Genomic DNA, 19,714 nt, shown 5'->3' with positions numbered 1-19,714 from the left:
TTATTGATCACCCACAATTTTGGAATTGTCAAAAGAGTTCCAGATCATGGTGATGACCCTACATCCACAGAAGGAGAATAAGGATAGATCGACAGATTGTTTCAACCCACCCATTCATTAAACCATTTATCTTTTGACATACTAGAAGATCCACAGCATCCTGTAGCTTCAGTGTCAAATGGACAGTGTCACAAGCCTGCAGAAACCTGAGTAATTGCAGAGGTTGCTGTTTTTCTGTGGACCAAGAGAATTAAACCCAATCCTAACACCAGCAGCACTGAGCCAGTTATAAAAAAAAATTGATTTTTAACAAAGCCCAGAAACATGTTATCTTAAACTAGCAAATTCTGGAATCTATATACTGTACTATATAGTAATACAGAATTATATTACAGTATAGTATGTATAGTAGTATATCAAGGGTGTTTCTAATGCCAGCCTTTTCAAGGTGCACTCTGTGGCAGTGGGATTTGGCAAATACACCAATGAGACCTTGGCAGTGGCAAATTCCAACGGATAGTGACAGGACTCACTGAAGGGAGATTGGTGGCAGGTGTGCTAGCTGTTTTCAAGGACTGATTACATGTTCTCTGGCACAAAACTGTAGCATTAATGGTTGTGATAGTGTGGAACAAGCTACCCAATCAAGCTAAAGCCAATACCCTGACTTCTTTTAGTAAACAGCTGGATGAGATACTCAGATCAATCATCGGTTAACTACCAAAAAGGCTAGATGGGCCTGTGTGCATTCATTCATCTTGTTGGGTGTGTATTAATGTTGTTTAATATTGTTCCCTATGGTCCCAAGTATTTTTTTTGCCAAATGCCAAATACTCCACAATACCCATTTTTCACTATGCAGATTAAATATTGTATATTAAAATCTATTCATATTGGGAAGAGACACAAAACCACAGCTCTAAATTGTAAATATTTCAATCAAGTCATGAAACACACAGATAAAAACCAGAGTTTTACTCAAATACAGTTAAAACTGTATAACAGAATCAAGTAAATCAGATATTGTACAAATTCACCTATAAAGTTTATACAGCAGGAGAAAATATTTAAGCACCACAAATTGACAAGGTTTTTCTCATGCCTTTATCATGTCTTCCTTTCCCGGACTGCATGTGAATTATGTTAAATTTTCAGGAAATACAGCTACCATTGTAATTTGTTTTATACTTAGAAATGTTCTCTTGTCATTTTTCTCCATAAAAGTGCACTTCACATACTACAACAGGCATACATTAATCCTGCTCACAGCTTTTACTGCATATCGTTTATGCCTTGGAATCAATTTTGCATAATTATATTACCATAATGAGATGTTTGCTATGAATGCTAAAATAAGCTTATGACTTTCATTTTACCTATGCTTATGGCTAGGCTTTAGTTTAAATATTAAAAGTATTGCTGTATTCCAGTCCTTACTTTTGGACAATACTCACAAAGTGGAAAAATTATTTTAAAATTGCATCTGGAAACAGTCTGATAGTAATTTTGGTGATTCATCGATTTACATTTCTAGAAACATAAATGTCTAAACTTTCATTGTAAGCATGCAGTGAATTTCATCCAGAAAGGCTCATGGATAATTTCTGATCACTTTTTGTAATGAAAGTCTTTTAGGATATTTGACATTCAAATGATTATGGAAGAACAAAAAAAATACCACCATGTATCTGTTTCAGTATGTAAATTATTTGAGTGGCTTAGATACTAGATAAATAGAGAGCACATTTTGATCTGTATTAATTTTCTCCTGTTCCACTTAATGAAGTATATTGACTTCCATTAATGAACTTCACAGTAAGCAAATAAATATATTAGAAAATATTGCATTTCAGCTACAAACCATCTCTCCTTATACTTTATTTTAAGAATGATCTCCAATCCCAAGCTATCAACAGCAACTAGGGCACCTCAGTGTATTCAGCACAGTTAACAGATCCTTTCAACAGACCGATAATATCAACAATCCAAAAAACGTATGCCACCAGTTTCAAAACAAACCAAATGGAGCACAAAAGGTCAACTTCAGTTAAAACATGTGAAAAGTAGTAAAAACAAGTTTACTGACTTATTGAGTCACTTTAGACTTTTCCATATCTGTAATTACAATATTTATTTGACACAGTCAGTCTTATGAAAAAAAGAAATTATAGCTTTTAGAGATAAACACTAAATAGTTTAATACAGCATTATTTTTACATTTTTTATTGTTTATTTTTGTGATTTATAATTTGTTAATTAAAAGTGAAGATGCTGAACTCAGCTCATTTTTTCATTACATAAGCCCACCTGAATGGTGTTTTAATATGCAAATAGAAAACACTTCACTGTGCCAGACGCCTCTCTAAGTACACAATCCAAAATAAAAAAGTATTGTGAGGATGTCAGATGTGAAACAAGCATATAATAGAGTAGTTTTTCGTTTGTCATGATTCTGTCATTTGAGCTACTTCTTATGTCATTGTAGAGATTTATATACAATTAAACAAATTTGCAGCTTGATAAAGTAAACCAACGTTAATCAAAGTAAGTCTCAGTTGCAGAGAATGACAGAAAAAATGTTTTAACAATTCATTATTCATCTTTAACTCCATAGACACCTCTAAAAGAAACACTTCCATATCTATAATAATGATGTTTCTGCACTTGATATAATGATAACAAAAGTTTTCTAAGACAGTGAAAATGTGATACATTAGCCTTAAAAACTTAAATTAGTACTAGAGAGACATTCTGCAACTGGCCTTCATTAATAAGCATAATTTATTGTCTTACATCCAAAGCAAGGTCTTCAGATTTTATAAGTTATATGTATCTTGCAGTGAGGCATGCACACAATATGACAGGATTTCAAATAAGAAGGTCAATAGTAATACATTTCAAGGTTCAACTATGAAGACCAAGGAGATTTCAAAACTCAAAAGATAAAGTTAGAGAAAGGCACAGATCATGAGAAAGATGTAAAAAATATGAGACACTGAATATCTCTTTGAGAATACTGAAATTAATCATTTAAGAAGTGGACAGTGGTTCATACCACCCAAACACTGCCTAGATCAGGATGTCCCTCCAAAATGAGCAGTCGGTCAAGGCGGAAACTGGTTAGGAATGCCACTCTGAGGTTAAACAATGATTTTGACGGAGTTACAGAGTTCAATGACTGAGATTAGAGAAAATGACCATGAATCACAGCTGGTTTCTGTAGCACAATGGCTAGAAGGAAGCCATTACTGAAAAAACATCATCTTAAAATCTTCATGTAATTTGCAACAAAGCATTTAAGTGATACTGCAAACATGTTTCAAAAGGTTTTATAGTCATCTGAGACAAAATTGAAACTTTTGGTCTAAATGAAAAGCATTCAAAGCATTGCTGGTGCAAATCCAAAACAGGCTATCACCCATTTATCATCATCCATAATGTCAAGAATGTTCATAACAACATTATGTTATGAGACTTCATCTCATCAGCACCAACTGGGAAGCTTCTTATGATCGAGAGTGAAATGGATGGAAGTACAGCTAACTCTTAGATGAAAATCTACTCCAGTCAGCTAAAAACCTAAAATTGGACCAAAACTACCTTGTACCACTTGTGGACTGAAGTGGCCTAGCTAAAATACTCACTAGAATCTAATAGAAAATTGCTGGTATGACTTAAAAATTGGTTTTCATCAATGATCCCCAACTACATTTGAAAAGGCTTGAGCAAATTTCCAAAGAGGAATGGGTGAACACTGCACCATCCTTGTGTGCAAAGCCGGTAGATGTTTATCGAAAAAGACTTGGCTAAAATTACTCTCAAAGGTACAGGCCATGACTAAAAGTGTTTAGTTTGAGCATCTAAGATTCCCTTAACAATATTCACTTTAAAAATGTGCATACATGATTTAAAATTCCACAAAAAAGACATGATTGAAGAACCTTGAATACTTTGACAAGGCACTGTATAATCCTTACATCTCTGCATTAGAGATATCAACATCAGAGAAACGTACATCTTTGTTGCTATAAACACTGGTTATAAACACTCTCTTGATGAGATATAATATTATAATAATTTCCTATTGAGGAAATCTCACATAAAGAGTCAAGTCCCATAGACAATAACAACAAGATACTTTGAAGATGGGCCAAGACATACCATAGCTCTTCTCATTAGCCTCCTTACAAAAAAGGATTTTTTATAATGGTGTTGCTGAGAATACAGGTACAGTATGTGTATTTAGTGTACTCCCACTGTTCTGTATTATACTGATTTACACATTCATTTTAATTCAGAACACTCAGACAATGGTTAACTACCTTCGAATGAAACTGGGACTCACCTTCTATTCAGTCTGTTAGTGCTCCATTGGCACCCTAGTAATACAAAGCCTCATTAATCTTTTTTAATATAAGGTGTTAGAGGATTCTGTTTCCAAACTATCAGGATTCCCAATTATTGCTGTAGCAAAATAGAAGGTCCTTTTAATTTTATAACCAATTATCAATTGATTATTATTATGAGACTACAAAGACCGACTCTTGAGTTGACCAGAGAAGTCCTGATTGGTTTGATCTGAGATACTTCTATTCGCTTAATAACTTGTGACCGCTGACTGAATGAAATATGTTGTATGGTTGCATGGATAAACCCAGAAGACATCTCTGAACAGGTAAGACACAAAGGATTAACAGAGACAGTATGGTAGTTTTATAATGCTATACAAAATGTAAAACCTTAAAACTCATCTAGATGAATTAAATCAATAAAGTATTAAAAATCTATGTTCCCTCTCACAAACAAATCTTCCAGAGGTCACTCAATACAGGAGTATTGCTGTTTAGTGCTCAACCATAAAAGGGAGAGAGAATTAAACCAAATTGACACAAATGAACATTATTCAGTGTATTCAGTGATGAGTGTAGGGTACACATGAAATAAAATATTAACACTATAGTATGGAATAGTTACAGTATAAATAATTGGGAATATATTGTAACATTTGGCTTATGTAATAACAAAAGTGATATTTACATTTTAGAAAGAGGGGAGACCAAAATAATCCCTGGCTTTAAGGAATACAATACATAAATAGCTTCATCATCATCACCACTTTCATCAACTACTTATCCATTTCAGGATCCACCTAGGATGTGATGCCTGTCCATCATAGGGCAGACACACAGACACGCACACACATTCACACCAGGGCCAGATTTACAGATGTCATTTAACCTACCAGTTTGTCTTAGGACTGTGGAAGGACATCTGGAGAAAAACCACACAAACACTGGAACAACATGCAGATAGAACCCCAGGAATTAAGACAGGACAGACAGGACATAAGGAAATGCATTTTACTGGAACAAACTACCCAGCAAAGTTAATGAAGCAGATTCTAAAGAAATGGCAGAACAAAACAGGATCAATAAGGCACGAGCATTTAAAATATCATGATGGGTCAAATGGTTAACCTTTCTTATGTTATATTGTCTGCCAAGACCTGACCAGACACTGCTGGCGATCATAAAAATAAAAATGAAAAGGTGTTGGGAATCAGAATGTTCCCTGTATTTTTTATTTGTTAAACATCCAACAAAATGTTCTGGCTTGCTCTTTTGTTGTTTTTACTTAGATTGCATTTAATGTGATATAAAACAATTACAACAAAACCTAAAGACACAGATGGAGAACAAACGATGTAAGTAAGCAATCCAAATTTATACAGTACATTGAATGTTTTACCGGTGTCGAACAAAGTACACCACAACACTTCCTGCTACTATACTTTTCAACTGTTTCTGGGACAATAGTAGAATATCATGACAAATAAAAATGTAAAGGGATGCACCTAAAGTGAATTAAAGTGAGGGACAAAGAGAACAATTTAGGGCAATGTTTCAAACTTATTTACACTATTAAACCTATATCTCTGCAAAACACAGTTATATACTGGGTAGGAAATCACAGATACAGGCCACTTATTATCCAGTTAGATGTTGCATATATTCTAATTTTAAATGCAAAAATGTAACAACATTATATTAACAACAGATAATCTTTCACATTCACACAGACTTTAGAATAAGATGCAGAAGTCATGTTCTAAAGTTACACCAAGAAAGATTTGTGCAATGTGGGCAGAAATACTCAGCACTCCTAGAAGCACAGTAAGATCAAATATTCTGAAATATAATAATAGGTTAAACAAAGATCCTAACCATATCTGGCCGAGCATATAAAATATCACCTAAAAGCAGAAATATAAAGTGGCAATCAAAACCCCTTACTCAGATCATCAAGGTCATAGAAAATGCATTAGTAGAATCTGTAACAAATAAGACGAGAATGCAAAAATGCAGAGTCTCATTGGACATGCTGTAGATACAGTTGCAAAATTATTTTTAAATAAAAATACTAATATTGACAAAATAACACAATACTAAGAACGTATTGGGTAGGGTAACACTTCTTCGTTGTGTCACCCTACCCTGTAGGGTGACACAATGAACTCCAAACTTACTAGGTTCTTAGACCAAGCATCATGGGGATTTATTAAACAAAAAACTATACTGTATTTCCCACTCATGGATGAAAACTCATTTGGAATCAAAGATGAGAAGCCTCAATTTACAGCAGTGTGAGGCTTCTATGGCTTTTCACATCGAGAAAGCGAGACATATGAAAGCAGTTTTAAAATGTTAACATGTTCTTTTCCAGTACATCAGAATTGAATTCGTTCGTGATTTTCTGAGAGCAAATTAATAAAAATTAAAGCTGAAAATTTGGTGAAAGGCAGAATACACATGAAAATTGTGACATTATTTTTCATTTTAGTTGAATTCTGTTTGTATAATACTAAGGTAAAGTGATAGCTCCATTGAAGAAAAATGCTTTTTTTTATTAAATGTAGTATGCAGCTACACCCCTGACTGAAATAATTCATATTATTGATCACAAAGTAATCTAACACAGTTTCATATTTCAGTGTGACAGCAATCTGCAACCACATAGTCAACTCCAAACTTTTCAAAGACGACAAGGATCAAAGTGCTGGTATAGTCATTACAAAAGCCTAACCTAAACCCTACAGAAATATTATGGGTGTGTCTAAAGAAAGGCACAAATCTGAATACAGGTCAACTGTACTAAAGAATCAAACAAAGCAAATCTCTTTATATACTCACTTCTGATGTGCCAGGTCCTTGTTTTCCAGCCAAGCCCTTATTTTATTTCCAATCTGCTTTTATTTTAAAAAATTTACCACATGTGTTTAAGCTACATCATGTGATTTTTTTAAATGAAAGTAAATTGAAAATAAAATAATGGCATGGTTGGAAAAAAGGAACGTGTGTTTTTCCTTGAATTTAATACAGTATAAGAATTTGACTAAACCGTTATTAATCTGCATGCTTCTTATTTTGCACACTGTTGGTTTAATAATTATTTCCAAACTGGGTACCAAAGTTCATTTAGAACCAAAAAGGAAAAGCCTACAACTATTCTCTATAGCTTCTGTTAAGCCTAGAGAGACAGATAAAGCTCTTTAAATGAATACTATAATTTAAATATAGTCCAGGGTTGGCAAAGAAACCCTTAATGAAAGGTAAATAGATCTGAATTACACAATGGGAAGGATCATCATTGGATGATAAAAAACTAGAAACATTTACTTCAAAGGCAAAAGAGTGATGTCTTACTTGTTAACATATTAAGCTTTTTCTGAACACAACTGCAATCAAGTTCCTTTTGCTTCTGAAGCAGAGGAAATGTGTTTGACCAGATAATGCATCTTAATGAAATGCCATCACTGTGAATACAGAACCTGAATGCATTATCATTAACTCCAGTGGGCGAAGGAAGAATGCCAGACCCAGAACTTTACCGTTACCCTTCATCCACGTAAAACATATTAAATGCTAAACGTCATGTTATTTTTCAGTTATTTTTCAAAAGTTATCTTTAATAATTGAACTATCATCCCACCACTTGTTATTTCACAACAAGCCCTTCAACAGTTTTTTTTTTTAAATGAAAATACATGTTTTTATATATAGTACACCAAATTGCATGGTTAAATAAATCATGTGCATTTTATTCGGGGGTTAATTTTAATAATAGTAAAATTGAAATTACCGCACTCTGGAAGAGACAGTTTGGAGAGTAGCTTATTTCTATTTTTGTCATCCCAGCACACTATCTCCTGGCTCTCTGTTTCATCTCCCAGCCATAGCTTGATCCACAAGTTACCACATGAGCACTGCAAAGGATTGCCTGAAAGGATACTAAATGGCAGGGTTTTCATATTAAAGTGCTATTTTGATAGACAGTTCTAAAAAGACAAGAAAATAAAGGAAATCCGTGGCGAAGTTTATTTTTACTGGGTAAAACTACTTTATTCTGTATTTTATTCAATTATCTTGAATTTACAAAAAAACATATTTTTGCTTGTGTCCCACAAAAAGGATTCATATCACCCTTTCCTAAGGTAAAAGCATGCATATTTTATCAAACAATCCCATAGACAGATATTTTGCTTTATCACAAATACTTACAAACTTGTCAAGTTTAAATGGCGGAAGGTCCTCCAAGATAATGATGACAGCCTGTTGTCTTTTAGATTCCTGCAATTCAATCAATCCACAAATAAACACCTTCATAGCACAAAACACGCAGTGAGTAAACCTAGCAGACAAGGCCTATTAGTACATCAGCCAAAGCTAGGATTTGGCTCTTATTTGAGAAGACACAATGCTCAGTTTCAAATTGTGCTGCACACAGAATTTTATTTATAGTTCTTGACCAGTTATAAAATCACAATACATCTGAACACTCTCACTGAGATATACTGTAGATATAAAGAACCTGCTGCAAAGTAAAATGTCTGAATCATTTTGTGGCAAAAAGAAAAATACAATATTTTTAGCACACTCCCCTTTGTCAAGACATTTTAAAATTAATCACTTGAAATCCAAATTAACACCAAAGTATGTGTACATGACTGAAAAAGAAAAATAGGTTTTCATGTTGTAAACAAGATGTTAGTAATTTATTAAAATAATTAAAAATGTGTATATAACATTAAGTTTTTTTATTCATTTATCCATAAACTGAAATGAAAGTACTCAACTTACAACTTACAAAAACATTACTTACAGATATTGTAGCTTCACATTGTTCTGAAAAGCCAAACGGGATATGTAAGTCAATCCCGAGTTTGTCACAGTTCTGTTGATAATGAAAACAAAATGATTATTGTTGTTGTCGACTGTTGTGATAAGTGTTATCATTGCTGTTTTTAATATCTGATACTTACAAATTCCTGAGGCTCTTATAGAACTTCACATCATTATCGGTGATGGCATGTAAATTACTTTGATTTGCAATGTATCTGTTAAAAGACATTAAAATAATGTTACAAAAAATTAATTTGCCTTTTACACAGTTAATAATATAATGTGCATAACTTCAAATAATGGCCTTACATGTTCACTAACCATTCTTGAATATTTTTGTCCAAAAACTATTAAAGAATCCCTTTGATCATTGTGTATTGTGCTTTTATAAAAATAGAGGCCCCTTTAAGATATTTTATCAAATTAATTTATGTTAAGTCCAGTTATTGCTTTTTAGCAGTTCCTTATATAATCGCTTCTGTAAAACGCCTCTATAAAGTGGGCTACATGCTTTAGTCATTTTGTATGCCTTAGTAAAGGCCTTTAAATATTTTGATGAAAACAGCTGGCGAGGTGAATTTTTTTTTATCGATTAATTGATCTAGTCTCTTAAATTCAAAGTTGGATCGATCTAACAGTTGTGTGTCAATTAACGCTTTTCTTGATGCACTGGTGGTTTCCCCATAGTTATATCACAGTGTTTGAAGACTTTATATCGCAGCAAATTATACAGTATAAGAACCTAAATGACTAGTATAAAATAAGGCTACACTAAATGCGCTCTATCGTCTGTTTGTTTGAAAGAAATCTGCATTGTACAACAAATAAGAAAAAAATAGTTTCAGGTACCTAAGGGGCTTGATGTTAAATCTTTAGCAAAAAAGACACTTCGCGGATTAATGTGTAGCGAATTATACGACTCTGCTTCCTTTAAATTTCAATGGCCACATTTATGTTTAGGGCCTTTTTTTATCTCAGCAGTCTATCTATTCAATAATAAGATAGTTATAAAAAAGGAAGAATAACAGTCTTATAATTTCACACCACAGCTGATGTATAATAGCTATGCTTCTGCATAACCTAGCTGACCAATAAAAAGTCAATTTATCGTATCTAAAACTAAAGGTGAGCCAAGAACTAAATTCGTTTGCTGTAGGGAGTGATTCTAATATGCCGCGTCTTTGCTCGGATTTTGCTAGGTTTGCGTTACTTTACAGTCTATCAATCCTCTTATTACGGGAATGCAAAACTGGCTGATAGCAGCAGCAGCCTAAGCCGTTCCACATTTCAGCACCTTTCCAATGAAAAAAATGACATACATCCTATTGAAAGTAGTTTTCGCAAATACGTGTTTCTTGTTCCGACACACGTTGTCTAGTGTCGGGTATTGGGTCCATTTTAGTTAAATAATTATACCACGGCCACTGTTTGAACATACATATCAGCGTGTAGTTCAACTGATGCTGCCCTTTAATGGCTCATACAGTACATCGCATTTACCACTGACAATCCTTTAAGATCTACATAAACCTAACATATACAGTAATCCATTTACTTCCAGTGTATTTGTGTGAACAGAATTGGCCACTTTACAAGTTTATTTTAAAATCACTCTGAAAACAATCTGCCGGAGCTTCCTTTTGATACATTCCTTCAATCTTTCTGCTCATCCTTTCCACACATGTCCTCCAGCGATTTTATTTTCTTTAACACTAGCCCGCTGTAACAGATGAGCCGATAAGTCAACCTTGCACGATGCTGCTTGAATGAAACTTAATTCTGGCTTTGCTCACCGCACATTGCAACGCGTTTCGTCTTAATGTTTTTTTTTTCATTTTCGTTTCGTTATGATTTTTGTAGTACAACTGGACACATTATTCCAATCCTGAACGTATCCATCTCTCATGTGGATGATACTCACATTTCAGTAATGTTTTCCATTTCTATATCGGTGTTTAATACAGGGAAAGCCTTGATTCCCCATTCTTGATCGATACTGGTACATGAAATTCTTGAGGTGCTGCAAGTACAAACTGCAGGACAAGCGGCGCTAAACCTCCAAAGCCCCAGCAAAATCCAACAAAATCCCAAACGAGCCATTACACGCCACTTCCAAGAGGAGATCATAGTGGATCCCTCGTTGCCCTTTCCAGATTTGGTTAAATGATCCTTCCTTATAAACCTGTCGGCGATCTAGTCAGAAACAAAGGCGAAAAACCATGAGATAATCCTTTCGGTAAGAGGTGAGGTTGTGATCGAATTGTCTTTTCTCTCTCCGCAGTAAGGGAGTCATACAATATTAAATGTAAAGGCTGTAAAGTGTGCCAAGGTTTCCTTCCCCCCTCTCTCCTTTTCGTTCGGTGTCTTCACTCTCCAAGGAGATTTGGGTTGGCTGGTTGATCGCAGTGGTGCAAAACACCACAGAAAAAATGATGCTGTTGCTGCTGCTGCTGCTGCTCCGTTTCTGCTGCAGGGCTGGAGGAAAAAAAACAGGCAGAGATGATCCACGCAGGCTGAAGCGAGCGTGTGGTGCTGTAGTGAAAGAGCGAGTAAGTGCGTGATGAGGACAAGGCAAGGAGGTACCGAGTACCAGCAGTCGTATATCGATAATTACCACACGCGATAAACCTACAACAGCCGCTCGTTGTAATTACGAGCCTGATATCAGAAATGATTTTCGCTGCGATTTTCCAGCAGCAAAAGGTTATTGCTAGAACAGAACAAAATAGATCCTATATAGACAAAACTGGAGACTGGCTTTGCATGGCATGAAACATGTTAATCATTTACAATACCATTATATTAAAACATGGTGAGACAACCTACATCGGAATATAAATTTCGAAAGGAGATTGACATTCGAGAAAATCAGATTAAAAAAATGTTTGAATTTAATCAAAGGCACACCTTCATATTACCTAATGAGGCTGTAGTGATATAATGTACCTCAGAACAAGCAAGCGGTAAAAGCTTCCAAGTGTGTTTAATTTACAAGCAGTCTGATTAAAGATATGATTTGTACTGTACCTATAAAATGTGAGGTAGGAAATGTATGGATACCAAAATAATGCTATAGAAAATGTTTAACAATACCTATTGCCAGTCACTAAATCCAGCATTACCAAATATCAGATGAGAGTCAATGTGCTGCGTTGTTTCACACACACACATAGGCACTCACTCACGTAGTGTATTCCAATAGCTGTGAATGTGACGTGATATTTGACGCAAAAGACGGAGAGAATCTCAGAAATCAAAAATACGCCAAAATGCCTACTGTAAAATGCTTAAAGTGATTCCAAATATTTTGCTTTTATCTTTACAATTTTGAAACTAAACATGTACACGCAAGCATAGTGTCTGTATTTAGCGCAAAAAAAGTGAAGTACGCTTCGAGGTTTCTAAATGTGTATTAGTGGCAATATCACCTGTTAAAAAACAATCAGCAGCAAACAGCCGTTGAAAACACTAATACTGTACTGTATATCCGCAGCAATAACACTGGAGCAGCATCGCTTCTGTATAAATTCTTATTTATACAGGAAATAAATTGCATAAAGAATTGAGAAATTACAGGATAATGCTCAGGGTTCAAGGAGGCAGAAACGCAATAAAACCCTGTCTCCAGCGTCACAAGACACCTAGTCGTGTCTGTCAAAACTTTCGCCTGCAGTGTAATTCCGTGTTTTTGTCACGTAATGTCACCAAATGGGAATTTCCCATTTTCCTAGCACGAAGTCACGATGTTCTCCTCACGGATTTACCGAAGCATAAACACACCTCACACATTCTTCATAATAGTCTATATTTGATATGATTACATGTAAATAGATCGTATTTACACAAATAGTATCGTATCTGCATTATATGTAATTCAACCCCTTTAGGTTACTAAAAGAGTTCTGTCGCGCTACCTATTATCAAAATTCAAAATTTGTCTAATTTAAATATGTATAATGTATGTATAAATAACAATGTGTATATACAGTATATATGACTAAATGCTTCACTTTAAGGGACAAGCTGTATTCTACTGTATAACCTTCAGGGTACAGAGATTTGTTCGTCGTTTGCCGATAAGAAACTTGTAAAGCAAGCTTTTATTTTCCACCCTCACAACGATAATAAAGAGCACCTGTTGTTAATCGTGGTAATTGTGGGATCGTGGTTGCCGAAAGGTGAAGACAATGTGTTTTCTGGGAATACGCCGATTCATTTGGCTCCAGACATTGTACCGCAGTAATTCAGCAGAGTGATAGGCACATTTTAAATGGCTGCCCTGACACCTAGCGAGACTTCAGAAAATCTGCACATTTGAATAATGCACAATCCCTTGACCTAGCTGCGCCCTTGCGTCTTCAGAGGCTTATTGTATTTATTACATACAGGTCATGATGAATAAGCATTTGTGTATAAATAGTATGAACTTTAATGTATTATGTGTTGGTATTGGACTGCAAACATTCTGAAATGGTTCCCAAGAATGGCAATACCCACTAAGTCTCCAGCAAGGAGGATAAAGATCCAAAGAGCACAAATCTGAGAAGGAACTGTACGGAGGCAAGGGATGAAGAGTATTGATGATACACAGTATAGTTGTGATTCATAAAAAAAACCTGGTAAAATGTCCAAAAATATGCCATCATCAGCATTTTGAAGACTCATACTGAGAATTCAGGCAACGTCAAGTCAGCTGCAGTTCTGTACAGCCCAACAAGTGGAACTATGTGATTTACATAATGGAAAGGTATTAAAAAACACCTCTACACATATTTCCTTGGCAAAACCACTCTTTTTTAATTGCAATTGTTACAAGATTGTGTTTTTCCCAGCATGAAACAGACAGAAGGCATTCAAGGTTATGCATGACTTTGAAATTAGAACTTGTTCATGTACAGGAAACCAAGAGTAGCAAATACAGTAGGTAGCTGTGTCCGCATGTGTAGGCTGAAAAGGAACAGATAAAGGTTTATTTCATTCAGAAAAGAGGGGAAAAGAAACACAACCTTTCAGCTGTGGAGCTGCTAATGTGGTCCAATTAAGCCAAAAATGTATTGGAAAAAAAAGGTGCGCACACATACACACACCGTATGCCAAAGAAACTTAAAAGAAAAGAAAATATGAAATCTGAAAACAAGCCATTCCTTATTGATGACAAAATTCTTACTGGCACTTTCAAAGTTTTTGTAACTTGTTTGGGATTATGAATGTTGTTCCTTGAAGCAACAAAAAAGCTTGTTTGGACTAGCTTGATAATTAATGTGGGCTGTAATTATTGACTGAAAAACTGAAAGGCAAAAAGATGAATTCTTCGTCTGTGAACGATCTCATCTGATTTTATTTAAATTATTTTGCTTGCAACTCAAACAATAAAGTTCAAAAGGATCAACTGTGATGTTTGTAGAGTCTTTGCACAAACCTGTTACTAGATAGAGTTATGATTGTTACAAGATAAGTAATCAGAAATGACAAAACCTACAGCCTAATGCAATGAACAAAAGCTATAACTACAGGTTATCCTTTAAAACTACAAAATAATATTTCAATACAGCATTAAACACATTATCTGCCTGTTTTTACAGAATAGGTGCATATTAACAATATTTTATATGACAAGCTCCAGATGAGCACTTCTGCCTCCTAGATAGCACTAAATTAAATTTGTACACATGACAGTCATTACACTGGTAAAATGAATACATTGGCCAGTGTTGGCATACCACAGGACCAGTAAACAATCCAACCTGATCCCATCCAGAGTATCCAGTATTGAAGTTTGAAACAGACCAGCCCTTTATCCATTTCCCAGCCAAACCAGATAACTAGCTAACTACGTTTTGAATTTCAAATTCAAGTTCTCATCCTGCCACTGTAGCTGCCCATCAATCTGTCTGCTCATCAGTCCATCGTGGAAGTAGATGCTCTCCTTTGACTGCTATCTTATACATACTTCTTATACAATTATTATGCACTCCTTAAATGACTTTGGGTAGAGGCAAAAGATTTCAAAATTAACTAAATTAATAACAATCACATTTCAACGTTTCAAAACAGATATGACTTTCACTGGATGTTTATAATTGTTCTCCAACTACCTTTTCAACCCCTCAGTTTTTACTGAAGTATGGTCTATGTATGCAAGGAAAAAATTGCTTGACCATTCTCTTAACATTGATATTTTTTCTTGATAAGTACATCTTAAAAGACTCAGACAATTCGCAAGGAAAATTGACATGCAGCTGTAATTGAAAAATGGCCCAGTGTCTAATAGGCGCATATTTAGCATTGATTCACTTAGGGAATCTTCTCCCTGTTTTATTGTGTCTAAGAATATTTCAAGGTTTGCAAAATCAGCAAGTCTGCCCATATAAGATTAATGTTGAGAGCTGGATAATGTGCTTCACTCAATAATTTTGTGTTTATCTAATTATATTAAATATCATTAAATCAATATTATAAGGGCCTTGTTTGTTCTTAGTAGTAATTCAGACATTCAAAAACAATCTTTTTTTCGCTCCCCCCAAAATATCCCACTGAATCAACTTTTTGAGAACTATTGGATAATTGTATATTACTTGAGACCTGGCATTTGTTCCACAATGTATTTTACCTAAGCAAATTGAAGGTAAAACAATTGACATGTACTTGAATCACCAAAGGATGTTTATTCTGGTTCAACCTTTATGTCTTATGTTTTTCTCCTTACAGTAGGCTAAAATCCTTCCAGACAAAATCTGTTCTTTTCAAGTTTACATCTAGTCTGCACTCCTTTTAACCTACATTTAATACAATTTGAAATTTTGCATTTTATTAGATGTTTAAATAGTTAAGTTAAATTTGCATTTTATCATATATAATCTCTTTAAATTTGAATGTTTTAATTCAGAGCATTAAAAGACATCTAACCTTATGATTACTGTTCTGATCAGTAGCTCTGGTTGGGTGTCCAAAGTGTGTTACCATGTTAATGCTTAATCAAACTGCTCTCCTCTAAGCAGTAATTCCAATGGATCACAAAGGGGCTCTGACAGTACAGGAGATGATGAGACAGAGTTGCTAACAGATGGCTATTTCAAGGTGATGTATAACAAGTGAAAGCACAGACATTACAGTATAAACTGTATAATAAAATATGCCCTATTATTAATCCAAATACTGTAAGGAATTCCCAACGAAGAGATATGTGGATCCTGTGCAGACACAGGAGTAGGTAGGTGTCGAGGCAGGCGAACAATCCGGTATGTCAGGCGAGTTCGTGGTCAAAAGGAGAAAGGTGGTTCGAAATCCAAGAAGTACAAATAGTGGCAAACAATCCAAAACGAGAGGCGAGGTCCAAAGTCAAAAGGCAAAAGGGAAGTCCAGAATCCAGAAGAGTGTGAGGTACAGAATAAATGCCAGGTAGAGCTCTCAAAGAGTAGACTCAATACGGAGCAGCAAGAAGTGGGTCTGAATGGCTAAAATACTGCAGCTGGTCGTATGGTAGGGCTTCCGGTACTGAGTTAACACGTGCGGCGGCGCTTGTAAGTATTGCCCTGCTGCTGACACTGGTTAGCTCTCTTGGGGGCTGGTCTGGGCAGGCTGGTGGTCGTGACAAATACCAATGACATGGTCTGATACTTACAAAGCCTGAATTTCTAATGTAGTATCAGGGCTATATGAAGGGATTTATTACAGTAGCTTAGGTGCACTAATGCTTTTTCTCAACATAGGCCACTCTAACTACAGTTCCTCCGTAAAAGATTTTGTATAGCAAGGCCAGCTCATGTAAAAACCTCCCCAAGTGTACAGTACCGTTCAAAAATCTTTACAGGTGTGCCAGGGAGAAAATAAAATCTACAGAAATGCTCATTCTTTATTATCGGACAAATATGTGTATCCATGAACAGATAACTGCTTCCTCGGTTTAAAACTAGTTTTACCTCGCACATATATATAAAACACTCCTTCACAATGTGAGCGTGAGAGACAAAACTGTTGAATGTGAGAGCATTTTGTGTGTGTATGTGAGAGGTAAAATGGAGAGTGTGAGAACATTTAATGTGTATGTGAGAGGTGAATTATGACCCAATGTAGGTGGTCCGGCTAAATGGCACAATGTGATTGGCTGCGAAAATGTAACAACAAGCTGTCTCGTTTTCTGCTGCACTCCAAGATAAAGGAAAGAAATCAACCCAAACTGTAAGAAGCACTAAGCCAATCTGTAGCTTTAATTAATAACATCTTAGCCACACCAGAAGCAATAGCTTCATTGTCATCGGCTACGACGCCCGCCATTAGTGTTCTTCTGTCTTTTCTTGCTTCTGGTATGTCCCTATCTGTTTTGTACAAATATGAGGATAGATTAACCTACTTGAGTAATTAGTTATTCTATAACTTAAATCGCTCATTCATGGATCCATTTAGATATTTTTGTCTTCTTTGTTCATCATTTAGTCATACTCAATTTGTCAGGCAGTCTTATAACCATGATTATTTGTGCCAATGTTTCCAGAGAAGATGATTACAAAAAATCCAGTTTTATCATTTCAGATACAATGTCTGTCAAAATTATAAGAAAGAAAATAATGTTTTGTTGAACATAATACTCCAGGTTCCTGAAGAACCCTAATCCAATAGGTTACCATGAATACATCAATTTCTCATATTTGCCTTGTAATATGAGTAAAACTTATGCGCCTTGTACTTTTCTTCATGTTTCTGGAACAATCCTGCTTCAGCAGCATTATTGAAACATGTAGCTAGCATAATATCTGTTTTATCAGAGTTGAGACCTGATCTCTGTTTATTTGTGTCAAGACGACCACTCGCTGAGTGGTTTTAAAGTAATGCAACACAAAATATATTGGTGGGTTTAACAGCAGCTAAGGGAAATCATACTTAAGCTCTGGACTGAACCTCTTATGGCCACATAACATTGCTGGCTAATTGTGTTTTGGGACATGTTTCAAAATGAACTATCGAGTGCTAGATTAAAAGGTGCAGGTCTACATATACGGTATTAAAAGGATAGTCTCCACTTTTCTGGTCAAGTGGCTATAAGAGTAAGTTATTGTTAAAGAATAATATTTGTTTTATTTATTTGCTATATTTGTGTATAAACATATATATATAGTTATTTTTTTCAACAACAACAGATGATCTCCAAATAAAAAAAGAACTTTAGATATTTTCTTTAAAAAAAAACCATGGAGGAATGTCATTGGGATTGATAAAGCAGGTGATTTATTGAGTTTAGGAATATACAGATCACTTAGAGCCAAAATGTGAGTGCTCTTAAGACCTCAAGAACCTGTCAATGATGATGATCTGGACTAAACTGTTTCCTTTAACGTTCTTCAAACTAGATACAGCTAAATGCACTTGAGTTCAACAACCTTTTTCCTGAGATGCCTTCACTGAAGAAGAGGAGGTCATGGCGCATTTTCCCCACTGGCTTCTAAGTTCCTTGCCTGATGTTTTCTAAGGAATACTTTTTGACCTGTTGTGCAGCACAGATTCATTTTCTTTGTGTGTTTGGTTTGATGGTTCAGTAGTGCAAATGTTTGGAAACACCTGGGTTTTGTTAGCCAGATTCACTTCACCTTTGTTTGATGAATCCTCTGACACATCACACTTTCCAACCAGATGATCTAAGTTTGGTCTCTATAGAAAATAACAGTGGACCAAGGCAAGTTTTACCCAAGATGCTAGTATTCCCCCTGTCTGCTTTAAACAAACAAAAGCCACTGTTTTACTTAATTGTGGAATACCTAAGTGAGGAAGGATCACATGTCTGACTTTAATGCAGCATGTAATCTATATCATAAATTATTTTAATCTTACTAGTTATACTGCAAATGTTCTCAGATGATGAAATATCAGTATAAGAACAGTATAAGAGAATAAATCAAGGCCTCAATTAATTTTTTTCTTGGATCTTGGATTTTGGTTTCTTAAGTGTTTCGGCATATTTGAAAAGCTGCACTTGCACATCTTTTAATAGGTAATAAAGATTAATGGTTCTTTCCATACAGAACTTTGACCATGTTATTGCGACGTCTTTAAAAGTGTGACCTCAGACCTAACAATATCCTTGCTAATGCTTTTAATAATTTGCACAACATGACCAGGGATATGAAGTACTTTTTAATGCCACATTAGTTGTACTAATAAAATCAACAAGAAAAAACAGCATAAATCAAAGTTGTGACCATTTAATATCTGGTGCCTTCTTTTCACAGAACCAAGATACATTGTAGTGACGTAAACAACAGACTTATAAGATGCACATAAGTCCTTACGTGAGTTAGCCTCTTAGTATAGTTGATCTATTATTCATAGAAGCCTCCTAGCATCTTCACTATTGTCTTCCTATATTTGCCATAGTTAGGCTACATTTAAATGTAATTGCTCATAAAAGTTTTAGCCAAAAGAAAACTTCTAAATAATGTATATGTTGAGTTATTTTTCAATGCACATCTTCATTCATTAAAGATGGGGCACAGATATCCAAAGAAAGTAAAGTACATCTATTAAGTGCTTTTGCTTCATAATAA

The 19,714-nt window shown here is 35.0% G+C and overlaps 1 protein-coding gene across 5 annotated transcripts in view; it reads right to left on the bottom strand.

The window, feature by feature from the left end:
* The window catches only part of ntrk2a (neurotrophic tyrosine kinase, receptor, type 2a), an 89,209-nt gene extending 76,829 nt beyond the window's left edge, over positions 1-12,380 (bottom strand). For 2 of the 5 annotated variants that reach the window (XM_088630200.1, XM_088630199.1), the window contains exons 1-5: positions 11,101-11,770; positions 9,320-9,394; positions 9,160-9,231; positions 8,559-8,627; positions 8,140-8,288 (exon numbers count right to left, since the gene is read on the bottom strand). In XM_088630200.1, the coding sequence (XP_088486326.1) occupies positions 8,140-8,288; positions 8,559-8,627; positions 9,160-9,231; positions 9,320-9,394; positions 11,101-11,306 (571 nt within the window). In that variant the 5' untranslated portion in view covers positions 11,307-11,770. Of the gene's footprint in view, positions 1-8,139; positions 8,289-8,558; positions 8,628-9,159; positions 9,232-9,319; positions 9,395-11,100; positions 11,771-12,272 lie in introns of those variants that run through there. The other 3 variants (XM_088630198.1, XM_088630201.1, XM_088630202.1) reach the window with 3 other exon arrangements.
* Between the last annotated feature and the right edge of the window lie 7,334 nt (positions 12,381-19,714).

Source organism: Lepisosteus platostomus, chromosome 4, assembly GCF_059453375.1.
Source record: "Lepisosteus platostomus isolate fLepPlt1 chromosome 4, fLepPlt1.hap1, whole genome shotgun sequence".
NCBI classification, from domain to species: domain Eukaryota; kingdom Metazoa; phylum Chordata; class Actinopteri; order Semionotiformes; family Lepisosteidae; genus Lepisosteus; species Lepisosteus platostomus.
This window is presented reverse-complemented; position numbering and strand designations above follow the sequence as displayed.